Source organism: Notothenia coriiceps, unplaced genomic scaffold (assembly GCF_000735185.1).
Source record: "Notothenia coriiceps isolate Sejong01 unplaced genomic scaffold, NC01 NC01_scaffold00000339, whole genome shotgun sequence".
NCBI lineage: Eukaryota > Metazoa > Chordata > Actinopteri > Perciformes > Nototheniidae > Notothenia > Notothenia coriiceps.
Genome location: NW_011333040.1, coordinates 12927707 through 12943094, shown reverse-complemented (window position 1 = coordinate 12943094; position 15388 = coordinate 12927707). Strand labels below are relative to the sequence as shown.

Here is a 15388-nt window from a genome sequence, read left to right as displayed (position 1 = left end):
GCAGTTCCTCCACACTGTTGGCATGATCGCTCCTCTTTTGGCAGCCATGTTTTCTTGTACCTGCCTGTTTCTATGGCCAGGCTGTGTGTCTGTGTGTCTCTCTCCTCTCTGTACCTGTTTCTATGGCCAGGCTGTCTCTCTCTCTCTCTCTCTCTCTCTCTCTCTCTATGGCCAGGCTGTGAGCACTCAGTCTGTACTTTGTCAACATCTTCCTGTGTTTAACATCAGTCACTGTGGTCAGGCTGCCTTTTTAGGGCCAGATAGCATTGCATTTTACTTTGTGTTTGGGATTTAGTGTTCCAATAAGTGAGGTAGTTTTTTGTGTGTTTTGTTATAATTTGGTTGACTCTAATAGTTGTGGGCTCAGACTTGTCCTGAGGCAGATCACAGTTTGAACCGGTTTGTGAGCAGAGTGTCAGGACCAGATGAGCAATTTTCTATTGTATGTGTCCCAATTGTAAAGTCAATATTTTTTGCCTGAAATCTGGATCTTTTTTGAAATATCATTGTTTTTGTATTTTTTTATGTTAATTGCCAGGGCCCAGGTCTGACAGTAACATTCGAGTATGTTCAAACTATGTTGAAGTCCTTCTTTTGTCGGGTTTAACAGGATTAAATAATCTGTATACAGCAGGAATTTGATCCCTGTTTTGTGAAGTGTGAGCCCAGGATCTGTTGACTGTTCTAAGATACTGGCCAGTTCGTTAATATAGATGTTGAACAGGGCCGGTGATAAACAGCATCCTTGTCTTTGTACCCGTTCTTGAGAAATGAAGGTTGTTCTTTTGTGTCCAATCTTGATGCTGCACATGTTGTTTGTGTACATAGATTTTATTAGGTCAAATGTTTTAACCCCTATACCGCTTTGAAGTAGTTTGTTGAATAGATAGACCAACATGCCAAATCGAGTCAAATGCTTTTTGGAAATCAATGAAACAGGCAAATATTTTGCTTTTATTTTGATTAACATATTTGTCAATTAGGGTGTAAATGTGGTCTGATGTGCGGTGATTTGGTAAGAATCCAATTTGGCATTTGCTTTGGACATTGTGTTTTGTAAGGAAGTCTATAAGCCGGGAATTTATAATACTACAAAAGACCTTCCCCAGGTTACTGTTCACACAAATGCGTCTGTAATTATTAGGGTCAGATTTATCGCCGTATTAAAAAATGGGTGTTATGAGTCCACGATTCCAGCTGTCAGGAAAGTAACCTACAATCAGGATCAAATTGAATAGTTTGAGTATAGCCAATCTGATCTTTTTACTGGTGTGTTTTAGCATCTCGTTTAATATGCAGTCAAGCCCACTTGCTTTTTTTGGTTTTAGGTTAATACATTTTTTTCCAGTTCCTGTTCAGTAATTAGAAAGTCCAAAGGGTTCTGGGAGTCCTTGATGACCAATTCTCCAACGCAGAGACACATGCATGACAATTTGGCAGACTCACTCACATCTGAGGTGCCCACTTTGTCCAGACAGAGCACAGAGGCTCCGTTGTCCCACCCCCCAAGGACACAGTGGCGGACTGTGCATTAGTAATAAGCTCAAACACAATGACAGGTTTCACAGACATAGAGCCAAAGCTTTGAGTCAACAGATGATACATTCCCGTTTAATAAGTGAGCCTATAGCTCCCTCCCAACATAATGCACTCTGAGCGAGGAGCTCATTTGGTTCAGCTACATGATGTGATACAGGCAAAGTCACCATTGCAGGCCATTCATAACCTGAAATAGTAACCATTGTTGTACCAGAATAATATTTAATACAGTCTCGATTGAATCTGAAATAGTTTTCAATATGACTAACAACAAATCTAATTTGTTATGTCATTTAAACTGTCATTTAAAATAGCATAGGCCTACTGTTTTAGGTTATATTCCATTATTTGGCAGTGCCAGGCAACTGTTCAGATACAGGAAATAGAGACTCCTTTTTACACTTAGTTTTTTTGGAGGACTTAAAGAAACAAGATATAGCGTGAAACGTTGGTTGGATAAGAAGAAGTTTAGATGTGTATTGTGTTCATTTTTGGCAGTCATGCTAGCTTTCCCCCCCAGACCTTTTGCTAAGCTAAGCTAACTGGCAGGCTGGAAGCACTAGAGGGCAGTCAAAGTAGCTGCTTCAGGCCGATATAAAGCAAAACTAGCATTTCATGAGTCATTTGATGTGTTTCTGATTTATATGAGTACTTCACTCTCTTTTTGTTATATGTTGGTCTCTTTGACATCTTCAGAAAAGTAACTTGCTCATTAGTGGCTAAATGTTCCAGCTAATGCTAATTGTAATTGGTAGCTAAACTTTTAGATGGTAAATTGCTAAATTTGAGCTTTTTTGTGTGGGTTAAAACAATTAATGCAGCTGGAGATTGGGTTGATAAGAGTGGGATAGAGTATTAAATGTAGTGTACAACATAGGCTACTTTAATTAAAATGTTGGTAACTGCAGCATGCTGAAAGCAGCACCTTTACAGTTTTGTCACGAGTACGCCATGCTAATTAATATAAAATACTGATTAGGGGAGTGTTCAATATTACTTTATATCCTCCATCACCCTCCTCCTTATCATAAGCTACATCTTGCACACCTCGGTGGGCCCGCCTGCGCCTCCTATGCTTTACCCATTATTTCCCTCGGAGATTTTTTTTCAGTCCATATTAACGCGGAAGTCGGTGACGCACCACTACACTCAGCTGCTCAGCGGGGGTCAACGCAATAAACAAAACGTCGTCATTCGGAGCCAAACACAGCGGTGAGTGTCTTATTTTCTCTGTTAGTTGGAATAGGAACATTTTTGTCCAATGCAGCTATGCGTCCGTCAACACTTAGGCTCCTCTGTGTCCGCTGCGCCTCTCGCTTATTAAATCCGACCGGAGGTGACTGACGGTCTGTCGGTCGGGCGGATTGACGGACTGTGTCTGGACTGTGCTGGGATTTGAATGCGTGAGAATTTGCTTTTTTTATTGGCAACTGTGAAAGCCGAGGGTTGGTTCCTAGTGACTGTCAACGTAACCTGTTTGTGATAAAGGTATGGAAATGGAGTTTAATGTCAGCGACTGGTGCACTCTGCAGCAAAAATCTGCAACGCGGTTTAATTGTGTCAACCCTGCTGCTCTTTATTTCCTCGGGTTTGTCCATTCAGCATGTGTTTGTGATTGTGAATCAAGAGAAGACGTAATGTGTCCGAGCAAGCCTTTGTTAGTCTTCCCCAAGCCTTTGCGACGCTCAGTTTGGCGTGCCTTAAGATGGGACACGAGTTCATTAAAAATATAAATGATTGCATTCATACACGATTAAGCAATATTGTAACATAGCATTTGTTCCCAACATTGCTATCTTAAATGCTGTAAACTTGAATTCTCTAGCCTGTAAAATGGGGGTGACCATGCCATAGCTGTGGGTTTGTCTCTTTTGAGTTTACCACCCTGGATCAATATGTATTGGGATGTTAATGCTTGAATTAACATGGTGGCCCACAGCAGTTTCCTTTTCTCAAAGATCATTTGCTGTAGACTTGAGGTCTGAGGCACACTGCTGTCCGGATGTTGCCTTTATTATGAACCATAATAACATCAAGCTGATGGCCATAGCTGCATTGCTTCCACAGGCTGCTGCTGCTGAAAAATATAAACAGTCATTCTAGTTTTATATAATCAGCTTGACATCAATAAGACAACAATTCCACACTCAGATTAAACTCTAAAATGTTGTTTTGCCTGATGAATGTGAGGTTAGTGTACTGCCCTCAGTGAATTGTTACCGTGGCTCTCAGATTACACTCAGTCTTCTCATTGGCTGCAGGATCAGCTTTCCTCCTTTTCTTCCACTTTACACTCCAGTCCTGCTGTGTGCCATGATGCCTGCAGTATAGTCTGTGAGTGTGTATTGCAATTGCAGCTTGTTTAAACCTTTTTAAAGCAAATCATACACACTTGTATAGCTTTCTGTGCTTGCTACAACTATGTGGTGGCCTGCTGTGTTGTTTACTTTTTCAGTGGGAGGGCAAACCTTTCACTCAGCTTCATTCCAAGGTAACAAGAGTTGGCGTCATGTCAAATACAGCCTTTTAAGGCACCATTTTTATCATGATGCATGCCTGCAGCCTGTGGTGTTCAGCTACTGTCAGTGTTAGAAGAACAACCAGCTGTGGGTGTTACATCACTGTAGCCTTTGGTTATGTCTATGGTAGTGTTGTGAAAAACTGAGGGCTTGTTGCGATAAGAAGCCTCATTGTCCCGTGGAGTGTGCGTGCATGCATAAACTTACAGATAACACAATGCATATTGTCTCTGTTGAGCTGCTGTGTAACTAATCCGGCCTCCTCCTCACATGGGATTACTGCATATGGAATGGTTTCATTTCCACACAAACACTTGAAGTTTCTGAAACTGTTGAGTGTTCAAACGATAGCGACGGACGCCGGTGGCCTTTTTGTAGGCATGCAGTGATTTAGAATGGGAGTTCTTATCTTGGTTTGTTTCATACTTGAGTTGAACAAAGATATGTCTTGACTTTGAAAAAAAGCAACTGGGGACACTTTACATCTTCATTAGCAGAAAAAAAATGCAAAGCCAAATGAAAAGTCAGCCTTTTTTATTAATGAGCGGCTTGAACTTGTCAAAGTTGTCATATTGAGTGCACAGTTATTTTGTGTTTTTTGTTGAATTATAGCATTGATATCACATTTTAGTGAGGAAAAACCGCCTTTAATAACCATACCGAGTGACTTGTGAATTTGCTGTATTCACGTCATCTTTTTCTCACAGGGAACACTTCCTTGCCAAGGAGGTTATGGTTTCGCTTCAGTTGGTTTGTTTGCCTGCCTGTCAGCCGGATTATGGATAAACTGCTGGCCCAAATGTAATGAATCTTGGTGAAAGGTTGTAGCATGGGCAAAGGAGGAACCCTTTACATTTAGGAGTGGATCGTAATCACACGCGGATACACCATTTATTTCTCACTTTCGCTAACACTGCGTGATGGGTTCATGGCCTTGCTGGAGGTCTCCTATTTCTGTGTGCCCTTCTAGTCTGCAGTATAAAGTCATTTCCTATGACGGCATCTTACATTTCCGACTCTCCTCTCCTCTCCCTCTGGTTTCCTCTTCCTGGCATGGTCTTCCCATCATGACCAGCTGACTTGGTGCGCTCTGACAGTGCAGGATCATGCAGGTATCGGGAAGCGTTCTGCCTTGATGAGAAATCTCACCTACTCCCGACCTGCCAGAGCTGTCAACACACTCTAAAGTTGCCTGTCGCACTGTCAGGACCGACTGCAGGGAGAAATGAGGAAGTAAAACCATGATTATGATTCCAAACTTGAGAAAGAGGGAGGTTGAGACTGCAGCTGTTAAGCTGCTAACACTGGGAGCCTGCAGTCTTAATGGACTGGGCCATTGTGTGCTTGCAAATTAACTCATGCTTTGTGTCTTCAGAGATAGGTTCTGAATAAAGTAATTGGAGGGTGGAAAGAATGCAATCAAAAGTATCTGAAGTCTTTGATAGATTTCTGCCAATTAAATGCCATAATTGTTTGACACAATTGGCTGTGATGGTGAAATGTGCCGCCCACAGTATTTTACATTTTGGAACAGCCGATGTGTTTGACAGGCCATTTTGTGATATTCTATAGAGGTTTCAATCAAATTCAATTTAACAATGGCCAAAACACATTTCAACTTGCAGAAGAGTTTCAGAAAGAAGTTTCTGAAAAGAAGTTTTTTTTATTTTTTATTCTGGTTCACCTTATTCACATCTTTATTTAGTTTGTCCTAAACGCCTGTCCTTAGTAATCACATACAGCATGTTTCAAACGCCAAAGAGCTGAAAATTTAAATTGTGTTGTCGACTCATTTTTCAAGCCTAACCTAGTTTAGCTAAAGCTTACGGTAATGAAACTCATGAACATTTCTGTTATTTCGGCTAATATGTCAGTGCAACTAATTATGGTCAACTAATGCCAGACACCAGTGACAAAAATGGCCTTCTCAGTTTCCCAAAGTTAAAGTTTACAAATGTGTTGTTTTTACCAACCAAAACCCAAAGATATTAAAGGTCGGCGATACAGCGGGACAGCGCGAAACTCATCCTTCTTTACTCTTAATATTGTTTTCCATTATTAATGTCAACCTGTTTTTAAAATGGCACCTGCAGTGGACGTTCTCTGACTCACACTGATTTTCTACGTCACCTACTTACCCCCGTCCCCCCGCTGTGGGGCTTAATCTGTAACATAATATTGATTTACATTCTGCAAAGAGACAGGAAATGGATCCAGCCAACAAAAAAAACCAATCTTCATACATATCCTGTTCCCTTTTACTGTGTAAATGATCCAGGATGTGGGTTTTCCTGGACTCTAGTGACTTTAAGGAAGTTGTGATATTGTCATTTATTACCTCCAGTTTAGCAAGCTTTACTTTTTGAATAAAAATAATAAAAGTATATTAACAAAATCACCAGGCAGTTGCAATTGTTCCAGAGTATGGTACCAAGGTTTCCATTGCCTCGTAGACTCTGTGCTGCTGTCCCATACTGCTTCTGTTATCTGATCCTTCTCCGGTATAATCATATGAACACGTCCCCTGCTAGTCGTGTTGTATCAGCGTCTGGCTGGCCTGTAATATAATAGCATAATAAAGGTATGATACTGTGTCATTCCTCTTTGCCTCCTGTGCGCTAACTCAATCCTCTCCTGCCCTGCTGCTGTGCCCCACTGTGGCTGCTCTTCGTCTTTAGGAATAGAGTATTGATCCAATCTAATGGCTTCCTCCTATGGGTGATGTCATACACCCCCCATGACTCAAACCTCACTGGAGTAATGCTAATGGCAGGAGTTAGAAGCCGTGCTTATAGGACAACAGAGCAGTGTTTATATTGAAATGTCTTGCACACCTTAAGTAGCCTCCCTCCCTCAGATTTACGTGTGTTGGGCGAGTGCAATAAAATGATGATGTGTGGGATGAAGAGGGGGAGGCGTGGCTCGACAGGGGCGATACATCAGCAGAGCATAAATGCTGGCTCAGCTGAATGGACCCTCGGATGGCACTGCTGCAGGTAGCGGGTTATGGTTGATGATGTCATTAGGGTTTACAGCGTCTCCAAGGTCTCTGTCTGCTCGTAGCAACGGATCAAGATGAGTGTGTGTGGAAGGAGACACAATAGCACTGTTCTGCGTGTGTAGCCAGACACAACATAGGCTGATGCAATGACAATGACTTAATCTGGAGACTGGAGCCTGTTTGTGGTTTTGTGTTTGTATCAACAATCTTCAGAATGATCCTGGTTACCTGCTGCTCTGCTGAACTTGTAGCTGCATTTGGGATTGTCTCTCTTTTTAAGGATGGATTACCAATCTCAGAAAAACAAATGTAGTACAGGCGTACGTTTCACGAACAGGTTTAGTGCATTTTGGAATCAATTCTTCAAGCCTCCGGTAAAATCTTCTAAAAAGTATTCAGTCATCTGATGTTTTGGTGACGGTCTTTCCAAACACTTGCAAGGAAGTTGCATTGCTTAATGAATATGTTTTGTAGTGAAAATGTGTAGTGAATGGTTGGTAGGTTGATATCTATAGACAGTAAAGAGCATAGCATATAGTTAAGAATTATAATTTTCCTGCCCATTAAAACATTTATCTCTTTTCTTTTTTTTTGGATCCCCATTAGCACTAGCATGAGCATTGGCTAATCTTCCTGGGGTCCTACACACACACACAAAACCTACATCAACATATAAAACAAAACTCAAACAAAACAAAACAGCTCACAATTTCATACAATTTACATTTCTATATGAAATGAAAACTAAAATGGTCATCCAATTTTCACCATCATAAGGCCGGACCTCTTTGTACGGAAGACTGCATTCATTATGTTTCTCCTCGAGTTTCTTCAAGTATTTCCGATGATTTGTCACCTGTCTGATCCTGGTTGGAGGACTGACTGCAGGCTTGAAACTTTACTACTTAATCAGCAGTGTTGACGGCGGCGTCTTAAACAGGAGTGACTGATAGCAGAGTGATACGACAGTGTGGAAGTAGGTGAGAAGAAAAGAGCCTCTGCGCTCTCATTTATATGGATGCATTGTAAGAGTTTGTCTTTCAAAGTGCAATATGAAAACAATATATTTGGATGTGCTGAAGCATTATTTATTTATTCAGACTGTTTGCATGGCAGGAAATGAAGCGATGTTTCATGTTTTGAAAGCTGTGTTGAGGAATCATCAATATTTCCATGCCGAACATTGCAGTTTTTCATAAGAGCAAAGCTCATTCAAACTCCAGTCCAGTTTGTAGTCTTTTAAACTGACATACCGCACTGAATGCTGCTTTCCAAGTCTATCAATATCTCTACATCAGATCATATTTTATTAGATTTCTGAAAGCCAGTCAGCCATACATTTTCATAACTTAAGTAAAAAATGTACTCGCTGAAATGATTTGATGGCTAATCCATCTTTCAAAATAAGCCTCCAGAAATCAATGTTCTTCAAAGGTGCAACTTCATTGATTCACGCACAGTTTTTAAAAGTGTTAATTTCTTCTAGTGTGTTTATGTGGTAGTGATAGCCCGACAAATACCATGTACACGTTAACTATCACAACTTGATTTGTACAAATAAATTTCAACATCAAATGGCCCGAGTAAAGATTATACTCTGATTTAGTGAAGTTTTTGTTCAGTTGGATTTCTTTTCTCAATCAAGCAGGTTTCTATCAGTGCACGCTGAGTTTCAGAGACTAATTGCGGTTTTTGGGCAAAGAAAGTTTTGCATGCATAATGATATGCTTAATGACAATCTGTGACCTTTTCCTGTAAATGCTGCTCATATTATGCTTTAACGACACATCCTATAGGCTTCTGGTGAAAGCTTAAATTGGCCTCTAAACACACAGCATCGGCAGCAGTGTTGGTTGGAACTGGAGGAGAAGCTGTGTGATTGGCTGAGCAGCCACTGTGGCTGGCCCGACAATTAAAGTAGTTTACATGACATTTTATTTTAAATACCGATTGTCATGCAATTTTTGGGAAGTGCCGTGGAACCTCTGGAACAGTTGCTGGGTTTTTCCTTTGGAACATTATCCACTCACCATTTATATAATTTCCCCAAATCGCTTGTAAACAGAATGGATATAATCAACTTCTCTTGATGTGGGTTTCAAACCAACGACAAGTTCCAAAAGCCGAGTCCCTGCTGTCATTTCATAATAAATATGGAATTAGTTTTGAATGACTCTTCTATTGTTCCCTATTGATTTCTCTACTGGTGGTGTTTGCATTTGCTGCTTTACGACTTTAACCTAATACCATAAAGTCAGAGACAGTCACCTGATACAGCTGTTCAAAATACTGTACCTCAGAATACTGTATAATTCTTCGAAACGGCACATTATTCAATCATTTGTAAGCCTATTGTTTGTGATTTAAATCATCATTTAATTATGTTATTGCTTGTACTAACAGTTGTGTACAAACAATGTGATGCATTTGGTTTGAATTAGTTTTCCAAGCAACAAATCAGACCAATATGTATTCAGTTGAATGAACGTGCGTTGCTCTGTGTGTACAGCTGTTGAAGTTGGTGTGAGTATTGGTGTTGAAAGATAAAAAGCATTCAGGTGAACAGTTGTAATGACGAGTTAGTCTACATCCTGGAGCATAATGTGTGCCGTCCAGAGGGAGATTAGCTTCTCTGTCAGGTCTCAGGTTCTGAGGCGGTCATGACACTTTGATGCTCTATATATGTGACATATTTACGAGTTCAAATGAGTGATTATGGCTGTGAAAACACCACCCTTTTCTAGCCTCTTTGCTTGAAGATGTTTGCGCTGAACACGTCATACAGCCACCCAAAGTGGCACCAAAACATTTTGTTTGCATGAGCAACTTGTAACCTGTGCATGGCTTGGCAATATTATGATATATATATACCCAAAAATATATACAATGTTTATCATATCCATTTTCTATTACTGATGGCCTGGTTTATAGTTATACATGTTTTCTCTTTAATTTCACATATATATAATTTTCTCAACTCACTCACAAGTCAGTATATTTTATTTGGCCAACAATTAATATACAAATGCGTTTCAAAAACAGGCTTTAATGTGTTCAATATTGACTTTTTATTTATTGAAAAACTAGATATGAAATGACTTATTTAGAAGCCACAACTCCCAGCCCTATCAGTGCCACATTGCTTAGTTTTGTATGAGCTACATCATCCACTGCAGGTTATTTTGGAGCCCTGTAGGTTTTGATTATCCCCATTACAAAGACGAGGGGTGCTTTATCAGAGCACCCCTGACATCTTCATCTGTTCCATTACCTTGGATTTGGCTGCTGTGTGGAGAAGTGGGAGGGTGAGGGTCTAAATCAAGACATGTCCTGATGTGTCAAAGGTTGTGAGAGGGATAACCCACTCTTCACATGGGACCCATGTCTCATCTCCTCAAACATCGATGTGTGATCTCCAGAGACACTAAAAATGTCCTGCAGCACCCATAAATAAATGCAACCTAGCCCATAGGTTTGAAGATGTTATGGAAGTCGAGCCAAAACAATTAGATTTAAAGGAGTGAGCGGTCAACAGAATATTAATGGGCAATTTTTGTTTAGTAATCATTTCATCTTTTGACACATTTCCATTATACAAGCAGAACATTCTCCTGTTCAGCTTCTCAAATGTAAAGCCTTGCCTCTAAGCCAGCATTTAACTATTGACGCTTCATAGACAAATGATTAATCACTTCATCAGGAAAAGTGCAGATCAGCAGATAAATAAATGATTAGTTGCAGCTCGAAATGAAAGTGAACCGCTTTTTGTAGTTTGGTGTGGTACATTAATTAAAAAAGTAGTAACAATTTCCCACTTACTCATGATAATCCACAGACCTTGTTTCTTTAAGGGCACATTTTCATTTTATGAGATGGAAAAGCAAAGAGTTGACAGGAAATGAAGGGAGAGAAAGGGGGAATAACATGAAACAATTTCCTCAACTGGGCTTGAAGCAGTTCCTGCTATTACTCGGTCGGCTTTAAAAAATACAAACGTAAACCATAAGGACCTCCTGAAACTGCTTTTAATGAATAAATAGTCCTTATAAAATGTGGAAGATCAAAGTCAATATGTGTGACCCTTCATGATTAAGACGGATTCTCTTCCAGCTGTTTTCAAATTACATTTTAGTGTCAATACATGTGGGTGAATTCCTCATTACTCCTCAACTAAGAAATGTACAAGTGTAATCCTCCCTTGAGTCATAGATAAGAATGAATCATCTCATATAACCTCAGGTATCAGGAAATGAAACCCTTTGTCAATACAGTCGCTGTGAGGTAAGCAGTGTGACTGGTCTGGGAAATGTTTAAATATTTGGAGCTTTAAATTGCTTCTTTGGCCCCATTGGAATATTAAATATACAGTAAGAATCAATAATACAAAATCCTCTCTTTCTCTGGGTTTCAGAATAGCCGATTTTAGAACAATAGGGTGGATTTCAAATATCGTAAAAGTGTTTTCCTGGTTATTTAGAAATAAGAAATTCAACTGCACAAGAAAAAATAACAATTTAGGCAGCATGATTTGAACGGGACTACAGCTGTACACACAGAGCAACTCGCCTCATCCAACTGAATAAATATTTGCCACACAAACTTATTTGATGCTTGCAAACATATTCAAACTTATTGCGTTACATAATGTCTACAAAACCAATTTGTACAAGCAATAACGAGATCAATTAATGATTGTAATTAATATTAATAGCAACAATACATTTATTGAATTATCAAATAATTGGCTGTATTTTCAGGCACAGCAGAGGTGGAATAATGTGTGTTGCTGTAACAGGGGTCTGTCTCTGACTTGGGTGTTTAATGAAATGTACTTCTAGAAATGACTGCAATGCTGTCAAAAAGCTGCTCTATTACACTGAATAAAAGACATGATTGTACTGTTTGGGAATGAACCAGAGGCTATGATGTTCTGGCTGGTGGACTGTTGTTCATCAGTGATAAGAGCAATGCATAATGGCTTCTGTGCTGTAAAATAAATTACCTTTGATCTTGCATTAGCATTAAACTGACCACATTTCACACTCAGGCTAAAACAGAACACTTTTCATTGTAGAGGTGCACCAATAGGGCTGCCAGTACTTAACTATTTTGATAATTAATGCATTATTTCAGTCCTTTTCCTGTACTGTTTTTCATCAATATATTATGGGTCTCAGATATATTTCCTCACATGTTACTTGTTAGACGCTTTTATCCAAAGCAACTTACATACTCACACTGTGGGCAATCCCCACAGGAGCAATTTGGGGTGAAGTGTCTTGCCCAGGGAAACAACGACATGCTGACTGTAGTGGGGTTTGAACCTGTGACCCCCTGATCTGATCACCAACGCTCAACCCACTGTACCACACGCCTCCCTATATATATATATATAAACAAAAATATAAATGCAACACTTTTGTTTTTGCTCCCATTTTTCATGAGATGAACTCAAAGATCTAAAACATTTTCTATTTACACAAAATAACCATTTCTCTCAAATATTGTTCACAAATCTGAAANGATTAACCTCTAGGCTTCCATTAAATGAAATTCAATATTACACCCTGCTTTTATAGACCCAAACAGCTATAAATTATACCCCCATGACCAGTTCAAGTTCAAATATCACTCGTATATATATAGCCTATACTATGTGTGGTTATAGTTCTTAAATGCCTTCCGAACTCAGTCTTGCGTATCAACACGAAGCATGTGGACAAATGTATTACTGTAGAAGAGCAACGCACTGTACCTCAGGCACGATCATAGACTGCTATGCATTACATTAAGCCACAATGTATTTACAATTATTTTGTTTGTCATTTACTGCACATATTTTATTCTAATTCAATTTCTACGCATTTCAATCATATTCTACATGTAAAATAGCTGCTGATATTTCTACGTCTATATTTTTGTAATGTTATTATAGTTTTCTTCAAATAGTATTCTATCTTTGTTTTTAATTTTTGTTTTACTTTTATGTATGCACCACAACTCAAATCAAATTCCTCGCATGTGTTAACCTACCTGGTAATAAACCTGTTTCTGATTGTGATTCTAACAGAGAAGATGCACTGTTACCTCTTGGCCACTAGATGTCGGTCTTTGACTTCTGAGCGTTCAAACCAGATGTGAGGAGAGGACTTCACCATGGCTCGTTGGATCATTCCCATTAGCCCTCCATGCACCTGGCCGACCTGAGAGACCAGTTCAGCACAAGTTCATCTCAAAAACAACAGCTCTACTTATATCTAATTGGTCATAATCATTTACTCTGAAAACACACACATTCACTCACAGAAACACACACACTTTTCTACCATAGAGTAGCAGCCGTCATTAGCCAAGATGATGACATCAATGGGTGTTGTGTGATTGGACACACAGATCCCTCCATTCTTCGGTTTGTTCTCTCTGAAATATGATATGAAAACCTGTGAATATTACAGTTCGGATGATCATAATGTTCTAATTCCATCTCTGTCTGAACTGGTTTTGTTTCATAATATCGAACATACTGTACCTGTTATGATAAGTGATGATTGCTGTGAGAGCTCTCACACAGATGCGGTGACACATCAGATGAATCTTCTCACTCAGGGAGAACCTTAACCTAAACACATGCAGCATAACAACAATTACTCCAGTCCCCTTAGGGTGCACTCTTCAAGGTTATAATTTGGTTCCAATATATGCATCATGTAGCTTGTAGCTTGTAGCTTTAGTTTCTATCCTTGTTAAAGGGACCTTGACTTGTTACTGAGAATTGTGGGAAACTTACTCTCTATTTGGTAAAAAGCCCAGCAAAGTAGTCAGAACTACAAGGAGACCGATGCCAGTGACTGCCAGAGTAACCCTGCAGAGGAAAGCAGATCAGATTGTTATGTTAAACTTCACTGCAGTCAAATAAAGTATAATTATATTCCATATATATATATATAATCTTTACCAGGTTAAATAAAGGATATATATATATCTAGGGTGATGAGATCAGAAATATGGCGACATATATTTACAGCTAATTCCAAAACCTCAATAGAAGCCTCACATCTAAAAAGATATTGGGTACAGTCTTACATATATTGACTGAACTAGTTTTTGCACGATGAGATGTACTTTATTACTCCCTCGACCCCATCACCTGGCTGTGATCTGACCTGAGAGGCAGCAGCACTCCGTAGCGGATGAGCACTCCGAGGCCCCAGATGACCGTGAGTCTCAGACTGATGTGACGGAAGTTGTAGTTGCTGCGAGTCAACAAGTTCCAGCTATCCAGTTCCTGGGAAGAAAAGCGCTTGGTCACCTCGTCGTCCAGGATGCTCTCCACACCTCTCCGGCAGAAGAAGAAAATGTCGGCCATCTCAAACTGAGGCTCTGAGCGCGGACAGCTGGCAGAACCACGGAGCTCCTGGAGATCCTGCTGCAAGGACGTTGGTGGTTTTTTGGCTAGGATTCCTACAATGAGAACAAAAAAAAGACATGCATTTGCTCTTTGTCAAAGTGATAGAGCAGTTATGAGTGAGAAATATTAAAATAGAACTTGTTTACCATTACTACATGGTTTATAGAGTTGCTGGTTCTTCTCTTTTGCTCCCATCTCCATTCGTGAGGTTGCCCACTAATAAGAAAAACATATTTTTTATAACTGAAAATAACATTGTTACATTTTTTAAGATGACAGATTCGGAGAATATATTTTTCTGAGAAGCGTGCAGATGACTAAACAATACAGGCACATTTCAGAAACATGATTGTGTTCCAGATTCCCGCTTGGTCTGACATGGAAAATAGGTCACAATGTTGGCCTCTGTGACACATAAACCTGGGGAGAGCACATTCAAAGAATCATCAATGATGTGTTCTTGGAAAAAAAAAACGTGTTGTAGCCCATAAAAAAACAAACGATTCACAATTATTACATACAAACACTCCAACACAATCAACTATTTACAGAGCTGCTGCATGAAGCAAAGATAATTATAAATGCTTAGAAGCCCTGTAAAAACCATAACTGATATGGTGGTGTAGATCATTGGTTCTCAACTGGTCAGGCCTCGGGACCCACTTTTTACTTGCTCAATACATCGCGACCAAACATTTTGAAGCACTCAAATCTATTCAACAAAGAATCGTGCTGTAATATATACGCTTTTCAGCATAGTCTACAATATTAATAAAAGTGAAGTACAGTGCATATATCCCTTCACAGAACTAAAGTATGCTTTTAAAAAAGGTTTAATGAGATGATGGAATCAAAGCTGAACTGTATAAAAAGGCACAAGTGCTGAAGACCCAACCCAAGGGGGTCTGGGGGGATTCTCCC

At 39.6% G+C, this 15388-nt stretch overlaps 2 protein-coding genes across 4 annotated transcripts in view; one reads left to right on the top strand and one right to left on the bottom strand.

Moving 5' to 3' along the window:
- Nucleotides 1-2587: 2587 nt before the first annotated feature.
- marchf8 (membrane-associated ring finger (C3HC4) 8) overlaps nucleotides 2588-15388 on the top strand; it is a 115150-nt gene continuing 102349 nt past the window's right edge. The window contains exon 1 of the mRNA XM_010777711.1: nucleotides 2588-2751. The gene's annotated coding sequence lies outside the window, so the exon portion shown is untranslated. The remainder of the gene's footprint in view (nucleotides 2752-15388) is intronic.
- LOC104946304 (glycerol-3-phosphate acyltransferase 4-like) overlaps nucleotides 12997-15388 on the bottom strand; it is a 5144-nt gene continuing 2752 nt past the window's right edge. For 2 of the 3 annotated variants that reach the window (XM_010772095.1, XM_010772104.1), the window contains exons 3-8: nucleotides 14614-14683; nucleotides 14223-14520; nucleotides 13847-13921; nucleotides 13589-13678; nucleotides 13386-13479; nucleotides 12997-13262 (exon numbers count right to left, since the gene is read on the bottom strand). In XM_010772095.1, coding sequence (XP_010770397.1) covers nucleotides 13143-13262; nucleotides 13386-13479; nucleotides 13589-13678; nucleotides 13847-13921; nucleotides 14223-14520; nucleotides 14614-14683 — 747 coding nt within the window. In that variant the 3' untranslated portion in view covers nucleotides 12997-13142. Of the gene's footprint in view, nucleotides 13263-13377; nucleotides 13480-13588; nucleotides 13679-13846; nucleotides 13922-14222; nucleotides 14521-14613; nucleotides 14684-15388 lie in introns of all 3 variants that reach the window. The other variant, XM_010772112.1, reaches the window with a different exon arrangement.